The sequence below is a fragment of the Lygodium microphyllum genome, chromosome 15 (genome assembly GCF_053477565.2).
Source record: "Lygodium microphyllum isolate KBCC chromosome 15, Lygodium_microphyllum_v1.1.10, whole genome shotgun sequence".
NCBI classification, from domain to species: Eukaryota; Viridiplantae; Streptophyta; class Polypodiopsida; order Schizaeales; family Lygodiaceae; genus Lygodium; species Lygodium microphyllum.
In genome coordinates this window covers 3,053,641-3,062,711 of record NC_141149.1, presented here as the reverse complement: position 1 = coordinate 3,062,711, position 9,071 = coordinate 3,053,641, and the positions used below count along the sequence as shown (strand labels likewise).

Genomic DNA, 9,071 nt, shown 5'->3' with positions numbered 1-9,071 from the left:
AGCACTTTAAAGCCAAAAGCAAAATGAAGCACTAGGCGGCATTACGAGAAGGGATGGAGTGCCCAAACATTGATTCCTTGCCAAGACAATACATTTGGGACCAAATTTATGACGATGCCTTTATGAGGAGAAAGGAGAGGAACCCTTTAAATGGACCAGTTTTTTGTCAAGATGTGAAAGGGTGTGAACACAAAGGAAAAAGGCATCCATGTGAAAAAACAATAAGCCATAGACATGAAGGGATGAGGAAGAAACTACCATAAAGATCATGCCATCATGGCACCCATGTTTTTTATTCTCTCCTTCCTAATCTTGACTTAAATGAAGCATGCAACCATATAAATAAAGCCTATTCTTTGCAATGATGCTACTTACATCGCTTGATTTGGAGTATGTCAAAATTTCAATTTTCACTCTCCTCTCTCTCTCTCTCTCTCTCTCTCTCTCCACTAGTTCTTCATACAAGAAAAATGGCTTTGCAAATGAGAGTGAGGAGTGAAGATGGTTGAAAGTGCTTTCTAGAGTACAATGGAGCCTCTATGGAGTGCATCACATGTGGATAAACACGTCAGTGACACTTGAGTCACGTTGCAATGCCACATAACATAAGAACCACGAAAAATCGCTAAATTAACACAAGCGATCTCTCTCTTCACATAGCTTGTGAATGTGTGACTCCTAATTGTTCGTGGAATGAAATATATGTTTATTTCTTGGTTCTATGACTATATCAATTTGCTTTTGGAAAAATCTTCTTTATTGAAAAATCACCCAAAAATAAGAAAAAAATCATGAAATATCTTCTACAACCCCGAAACATTTATTTTCATTGATTTCCGTCACTTAATATACCATATCATTCACATTTGTGAGACAAGTAGATAGGACAAGGGTTGCTATGATGCCCCCCATTGTTTTAAAAAAAACACAAAATCAATGGCCTATCATAACAAAATATGCACAAGTCTTTTATTGTCCAATTGTCACAATTAGCTGCATATTTTTAGGACACCCAAGTTAAAGAGGCCATTACATTCAATCAAGAGGTGCTATGTATGAAAATACATGGTGCTTGTGTACCAAGTCTATTGGATGACTCTTTTGCTTGGAGTTCGGGACTATGCAATTACAAGTGTTATAATGAGTGTATCTAGTACTTGTTAGTCACTCATAGCCACAAGGCTATGGGGTTTGATGTAATGCATATTATTTCAAGTCCTAACACATAATCTCAAATCACGTACTTAGAAAAAATCTCAAATCACGTACTGCTTCTCTAATATACTCCAAAAATTTGGGCATGTTTGGTTCACCTACTTTCTTGTCCTGGAAGAATTCTTAAAACTTGCTTCACAAAGGATTATGCATAACATCTAGACTTTTAAGTCTTACAAAGACCCATTGTTTGGCAACACGCGAGAGAGAGAGAGAGAGAGAGAGAGAGAGAGAGAGAGAGAGAGAGAGAGACACACACACACACACGCGCGCGCACACTAAATTGCATGTATTATTGTAAAGTTAAGTGGCTTCAACCAATGGAGGGTGACTGGTATAATCTATACTATTAGTTAACGAGAGGTGGGGGGCCGGTGCCACGTGGCAACCCCCCACCTCCCCAACAAGAAAAAAAAAGAGAGCGCGGGACGGGTGCCACACGTCCAGCACCCGCCCCCGCCTGCAAAATCGCGCCCACCCTGGCGCTTGAGTCTAGGCGCGGAGCGCCTAGTAATACTTACAGAGAAATGTCGTCATGCTTTCAATACTTATGGATCTAAATGTTCAAGGTACGCAATTACAATCTAGTCACATTTTTTACTCTCCAATGTCAACCTACAACATCCAAGCCTTTCAAACAGCCTGGGAAGAGAATGGTGTGTCAACTCTCTAAGGTGGAAATAAAGAATACCATGTCAGTTCATAAAGCAACTTGCTCCTGAAAGTGTTCATATTGAAGCTCTTTGTAAATGTTTTGGTTACTAATCCCTGATTATTCACTTGTCCAGGCCAGACTAACTTGTATGACTACTGGTCGCTCGTGTAAAGGGTACTCATGAATTGGGAACAAATGTATTGATATAACTTTTGAAAGTTATGTTGTTAACAACATTTATTTTGAGTTATTTTGTCAAGAACATTTATTTGATTTGGATAACGGCACATTGTTGAACTCCACTTCTATTCCAGAACTTGGGTAGCCCAATTCTATATATAGTGCCAAACCATATTTCATAATCTAGTAAGCCAGTGACATACAGTTAACATTGACAATACTGCTTTAAAGAGGCTCACAATTGCAAACCCACATGGTAAATAGCCAAGCATCCCACAAGAAAAGCTATTATATCCCTGAGTACAAAACCGAATCTCTGGAAATCATCAAGGGCTAAACACTCACAAATCCATTAGTCACTTCTTGTGCCAAATGGATCGAATCATAGATCAAAGTCTCTGGAAATCAGGAGGAACCGAATAATCATAATTTCATTAGTCAATTCTTGTGCCAAATGGGGCACTGTAGAAAAACCATGACTCTATATTTGAAAGTTAGCACTCTTTCGAGCGGTAACGTGGAGCAAACCACACTTTTAATTTAAATGCTCTCTTACATTTTGGCATTCATCGTAAACAAAAGAATTCTCACCTATTTCATTACATTCCCCGAATAGGTATCTAACATGGCAGACAATGAATTGTTGGTCACTTTACACTCTTCCCCAAAGAGGGAATAAAGAACAACAGTATGGTGCAACACTGTCTCCACCACTGGAATTCTGAATGGTCTGGCCCGGCCAACTTCAGTGATGTCACCCTCCAGCTACAAGTCAGCCAACTACGGAAAAGTTGCCCCATCAAACAGCAATGCAGTGCCGTACATGGCCTTGTCACAGAGTCCTTGTTAGGGGGAAAGAGTTACATAAAAACCTCAAAAACTATTTCACCTTTCTGCTGATCATTTGAAGAATGATTGAATTTCCTCCAAAGTTTTTCCCTTGGTTTCAGGTACTCTGAGGGCAACAAATATTAGGGTGATTGCACAAACGCAAGCAAAGATAACAAAGGATCCTGCAAAAACAAGAGCTATGAATCAATATATTTTAAGTGAGGTTCGTGTCTAGTAACAGCAACTTGCATTAACTGTCTTTCACCTGCAGAACTCCAGTCAAGCATTGTATTAAAGGAGACTGTGACAATCCAGCCGGCAAACCAATTTGACAAGGTTGCAAGACTTCCAGCAATCCCTTTGACATTAGAAGGGAAAACCTATGAACCATGTTGAAAACAATTTATACGGTTCAGAGTGTTATACCGAGTTTCCAAAAGTTTCACCTATATATACACGTTTATACCACAAATAACAAAACCAATGTTTTGTAAACCATTGGAAGTTCTACATGCCCATACATATATTCACTCATAAAAGTCTAAACCAGGTGTACCTCTGACATAATGATCCATGGAATAGCTCCAAGACCAAGTGAGAAAGAAATTATATAAACCTGGAGGCAGCAAGTAAATATAAGATCATAAATTGAAAAAAGCTTGATGAATATCTAACTGTAACAAGGAAGCATCAAAAGTACCAGTAGGCTAACGAGAGCCATAATGCCCACAAACGTTTGGATAGTAGAATTCCCATGGGCCTGGTCATGTGGTATAACACAGTATCAGTAAATCTTGAGACCCTGAAGCTAAATCAGGACTCGCATTTCAGAAGAATCCTAACTACATAACCTGTAAATAGAAGGATAGTCCAACAAGGAAACAGCTGGCGCTCATCCCCCCAGATGACACCTGCCCATTGAGCAACACATTGAGCACAAGTGCAATGCCCTCATGTAAAATCACATAGCTCCACATTTCAACAGCAATCCCCTCACGGGTTCTACAGGCTTACCATCAGCAATAACCGCCGACCAGCCTTGTCAATCAAAACTGCTGATACCCCCGTCATCACTACCTGCATAGAGACGGCATCAATACTCTACACAGCTTCCATACATAATCATGGACTAAGTACATAACCAATCTGCGCCTTTGCACTAGGTAAACAAACCTGAAGAATAGCAAGAGCAAGAGATGCTAAGCTGCCTGCTGACACACCTGAAAAACGACAGTACACTTTTAAGGCAACCAACAACCACAAACACACAATGCACATCTATAACTGCATTAAAAACAGAGACGTTAAAGAAACAACTGTACCAGCAGACTCAAAGATTGAGCTTGCATAAAACAGAAGTGCATTTACTCCCACAAACTGTTGTAAACACAGAAGACCAACACCAACCTACAACAAGGCAAATACAAAAGGTTAACAGGAGCTCCTGGATCATAACATCCATTTTGAAATGAATGCCAAGCTTACCACTAGGGGTTTAAAATACTTTTGCTGCAACAAGTCTTTTAGCTTGACAGGAGGTTGTGCCTTCAAAGCTTCCACAGAATCCTGTATACACAAAAGTTAATTCTTTATGTTGCCAAAAGGAGGATTGTACAGGCTAGATCATTATAATGAGAATAGGAGATGATTATTAACTGTTAGTTTAAATAACAGCAGCATAGTTCTCCTACACAGACTCAGAAAGAAATCACACAAGTCATGGACTTCGATTATAGACAAACATAAGCTTTCAAAGTTCCTACCAAACATGTCAATATACAAATGAAGCTAAATAGTCCTCTCTAGATTTCAACATCTCAAGAGGTCTGTTAGACAGCAGGTTAATTTGAATTTTTGCCATCTAATACAGATTGCAAGTGTAGCCTGTGTTAACATGATGAGGAAGAGCTGATCACTGTATACCTTTGTTATCGGAAGGAACGAGGGGAAGGGAAAATCAGAAACAAGGGACAACAAGCAAGACTATTTTCACAAACTCACAAGTTCTTCTCAAATCTAAAGAGGCTCACCTCTATGTCATAAATTTCCTGAGTAATATCACTGTTTCTCCCCCGAAGAGCTCGCAAAGAAGCTTCAAAAGCTTCAGTATAGCCTCTCTTTGCCTGTAAAGATTGCTTGATAGTTAAAATGACCATGCAGAAAAAAACGAGGGCAATCAGCTGAAGAAAAGTTATTCCGTCTCTTTTTATGAAACATATGCTTTGTATTCATGATGTATTTGTGACTTTGCATCAGCTCCAGCTAGTCTGTTGAGCATGAGCACTCCCGTTGTAATCAGTTTTTTTGAGTGATATAATCAGCCACATTTTATTTGCAAAAAAAAATGAAACATATGCTTTACGCACCATCCACCTTGGTGACTCAGGTATGAAGAAAAGTCCGAGTAATAAGAAAGCACAGGGTAAAGCACCTGCAACAACAAGAGCAGATGAATAGTCTGCATTTTGAACAAATATGTGACTATAACCCTATTTACCTCTCTCTTGACATTTGGTTGAGACATATGCCAGAGAAAAAACAATGTTACATGCAGCATTGCCGAGAATCAAGATTCAAGATGGTGAACATATCAAGAAAATCAACTATGCAGTAATAGCAAGGCCACACTATGATTTTGATTTACAGGCTACAAGAAGGCTAACTTAATGTCAAAAGTTAAGACTACAATTTGTGTTTCACCAAGGTAATAGACCTTCAAGACAAGAAGTAATATGCTAATAATTTTTCAATTTATGCTTCTTAACAAGCTGAAAATCATAATTTTTTTAAAAATCAGATAGTAGTTATGAATGTCCACTGATTTGGAGTGATTGACTCCCGAAAATTCAGAGAATCAACACACTAGCAATGGATGTTGTACAGAAGAATAGAAATTGATAATCTGAAGCAAGCCCACACAGTTTGGGAATTCACCAATACTTGTATGTGTTAAATGACGTTATAGTGTTGGGATTTCAGGATACCTTTAAAAAACAATCAAGATCGTAAATTCATATCATGTACCTAGCACAAAACAGTTGTGTTCTATCAGGCAAATTGGAAGTACAAGGGTTGCACTACCGATTCTAACTACAGAGCCTGTATGTGCCTATATAAATTCCATTGGCAAGAAATGGACACAATTGTCATGAAAGTAGGTTTTGTATGTAGGGGACCCTAACTTAAGAACAATAATTGCTTGAACACTTGGATAGAAAATAAAATGTTACATCAAGCATTGAGTCATAAGATGTCAAAATCGGGTTTAATGCCAGGATGTTCCAGTAAACTTGATACAGATTGATCAACACTTTGCATAAATCCTACTTACCTACAAAAGAAAGAGTTCGCCATGGAATTAAAATCCCAAGCACATATGCAAGCAGTATACCTGTCGTAACTGAAAACTGCAAGATAACACATCTGCTCAAGCCCATAAACGATTGATAATTAGTAGAGAATGCCACAAAGTAGTGAACATCAGACCTGATTTGCAGTGCCAAGCAATCCTCTCAAATGTTTTGGAGCAATTTCAGCTATGTAAATGGGAACCTGCAAATAATCAATTTCGATGCTCAAGCCTAAAAGGTTTATCTGATCAGTTGAATCCAGAGTACAGTCAATGGCACAACCTTAATGGTTCCTTGCAAGGTTCTGTAAGGGTGAGATGGCACAAAACCTCTAAACAAAAAACAACTCCATTTCTAGATTCAGTAACTTATAGGTTCTTACATACTGAACTATTTCATATTCAGTAGCTTCTTGTAACTCCAGCATAGCACCCACAGAACTAAACAAATGCTCGATGGCACTTACTGTGAAAGAAATTACACCAACTCCAAAGCCCACCAACAATCTTCCAACATACAAACTTGGAGGAGCCTGCTCAGATAGACAAAGAGGTGTAATAACTTTTCTTCCAAGAAATACTACACTGCCCATATGAAACATTTAACATCATCGTCACATAACAGTCCACACACTGCATTCTATGCCAACTGATACCAAAATACATACACATATTCACCTGTGCTAATGCAATCACCACCCATCCAGCTATATTTGGAAGTGCCGCGCAAACCAATGACTGTGAGAATTGATTATATTAGCTTCAAGTTTCAGATGTCCTTTCTTTACAAAATAAAACCAAATCAACAGTCTTTACCCCTTTTCGACCTAAGTACTCGGCAAGTTGTCCACTTATCAATGCACCCAACATTGCTCCAATATTAGAGAGAGAACCAAAGAGAGAGAACTGTAGCCACATCATTTAGTTTGACGTGAGGAATAACAAACACAAAGTAGTACTCTGTCATCATAAATTACACTTTTAGAGATTCTCAAAACTTACCTGTGCTGTGGTGAGACTTAAAGATTCTATCATAGCTGTCTGTGTAGGGGATGTAAAACCAATCTGAAATCAAGCATCCAATACTCAAAACCAATCTGAAATCAAGCATCCATTACTCATATATCTTTCCTTTGCTGACAGCCAAGGATTTCAAAAAAGACATCACTATTACAAGCTGCTATGCCCATGGTTTAAAGCCCTGAAGAGTAACTCATTTCTTGGAATCACTGCTTGAAAATACTATTAATGACAATACACATGGAGTAATTTCAAACATTGGAAAATGCTCCACGCTAACACCTTCCAGAAGTAAAAGTCCTACTTGCAGAAGTATCCACCAAATGTGTGTGTCAAAGTTGCCACAACACAATCATGTGTATCACCACATCCAATCCTAGATCATGTTATGATACTTTCCAACAACATTTTGGCATGCCCATATATGATATTTTGACTGTGGAATCCAACAAACTTCTGGGCATTGATGCACTTCAAGCAGCGTTCTATCATTGCCAATATATATCAGTTAGTTATATCAGACACTCTTCAGTTACACACACTGTATTCAGCAGCTAGTTGACACTTCATTATAAATACTTATTTCCTCCATTTTTGTGAGTTGGGTGGCAGTAAGAGTTCCCATATTCAGATTACTTTCATGGTATCACAACGCAGATGCCATATTCATGGTTTCAGCTGCAGGATCTATACAAAGTCAACACAAAGAAGAAAAGGAGAAATGCAACAAAATTAGCCAGCGTGTGACTAGAGGTCAGGTGTGTGGCAGTAGGTATGTGGCAGGCTGTGATGCGTAGGCAATAAATCCAGTTGCCCATCCAAAGCAAACCGAACAACCTAAGACCCAAGCAACAACAATGCAGGATCAACAGAGACATGGCAACAGTGCTATTGCCTATCAGAAGTGGATGCAGCAATGAAAGCATGAAAGAATGTTGAAATAAACTGCTGAACACAAGACAGAAGTGTTTGAATTTGCCGATTCTATGGGCAGCACCCAATGTAATTTGTGTGGTGTGGAAACTCATCAAAGTGTCAATGTAAGGTGTGTACACCTAGTGTCTTAGAAACTTAAAGTAGTGACACTAGGCTCTAGAGTAAAATAAACCTAACTCTAGTTAGTTGGTAGAAGGCTAGTTAGGTCAACCCTTGACCTAAACATAAGTTGTACTTTCACTCTATCTTTCATTCTAGGAAGTACACCTCTCTTTTTGGTACAGCTCACTCTCTTGCTGTCATTGTCTCTCTTCTCTCTCTCCATAGTTGGCTGCCATTTTCCAACATTTGGTATCAGAGCAGCTTGTACATGCGGATTCCGTTTAGCCACCGTCAACCGGTGCCATCCCGCCCAAGTCCTACTGCTGCCAGCTTGGTTCTCAGCTCAAGGAAGAGTTTTCAGCTGCTGTGAGGTGCTGCTGAAGTGGAGGAGGAGCTATAGCTGAACCATCTCTTGTTTACTCCAGATCAAATCTGTCCAGTTCAGCCATCAGCTCCAAATCTGTCCATTTGCTCTAGATCTGTCCAGCTCAGTCATCTGCTCCAAATCTGCTGTTTTCAGCCTGCGCACAGCCCTGCACACCGTCCAATGCACAATCCCGCACGCAGCCTGAGGAGCTGCTGTTTTGGAAGAGCTACTGCTGTTTTCAGCTCTGCCCGCCATTTTCTCAGCTCTACCCACCATTTTCTCAGTTCTGCCCGCCAATTTCTGCAAACCCTAAAAATTGCAGAAAACCTTAATTTTCAAAATTGATAGTGAGCTCATAAACACATGCTCATCACAATCATCTACTTTCGTAAAATCAATCAAATGTGCCCCTCTTG

General features: G+C 39.3%; 1 protein-coding gene across 2 annotated transcripts in view; it reads right to left on the bottom strand.

Annotated features, from left to right (window-relative positions):
* Window positions 1-2,462: 2,462 nt before the first annotated feature.
* LOC148024207 (sugar transporter ERD6-like 4) overlaps window positions 2,463-9,071 on the bottom strand; it is a 75,591-nt gene continuing 68,982 nt past the window's right edge. For both annotated transcript variants that reach the window (XM_087693831.1, XM_087693832.1), the window contains exons 2-18: window positions 7,233-7,295; window positions 7,047-7,136; window positions 6,909-6,968; window positions 6,698-6,763; window positions 6,368-6,433; window positions 6,213-6,288; window positions 5,248-5,312; window positions 4,912-5,004; window positions 4,367-4,447; window positions 4,204-4,288; window positions 4,055-4,101; window positions 3,896-3,958; window positions 3,733-3,792; window positions 3,582-3,641; window positions 3,438-3,497; window positions 3,147-3,261; window positions 2,463-3,063 (exon numbers count right to left, since the gene is read on the bottom strand). In XM_087693831.1, the coding sequence (XP_087549957.1) occupies window positions 2,951-3,063; window positions 3,147-3,261; window positions 3,438-3,497; window positions 3,582-3,641; window positions 3,733-3,792; window positions 3,896-3,958; window positions 4,055-4,101; window positions 4,204-4,288; window positions 4,367-4,447; window positions 4,912-5,004; window positions 5,248-5,312; window positions 6,213-6,288; window positions 6,368-6,433; window positions 6,698-6,763; window positions 6,909-6,968; window positions 7,047-7,136; window positions 7,233-7,295 (1,263 nt within the window). In that variant the 3' untranslated portion in view covers window positions 2,463-2,950. The remainder of the gene's footprint in view (window positions 3,064-3,146; window positions 3,262-3,437; window positions 3,498-3,581; window positions 3,642-3,732; window positions 3,793-3,895; window positions 3,959-4,054; window positions 4,102-4,203; window positions 4,289-4,366; window positions 4,448-4,911; window positions 5,005-5,247; window positions 5,313-6,212; window positions 6,289-6,367; window positions 6,434-6,697; window positions 6,764-6,908; window positions 6,969-7,046; window positions 7,137-7,232; window positions 7,296-9,071) is intronic.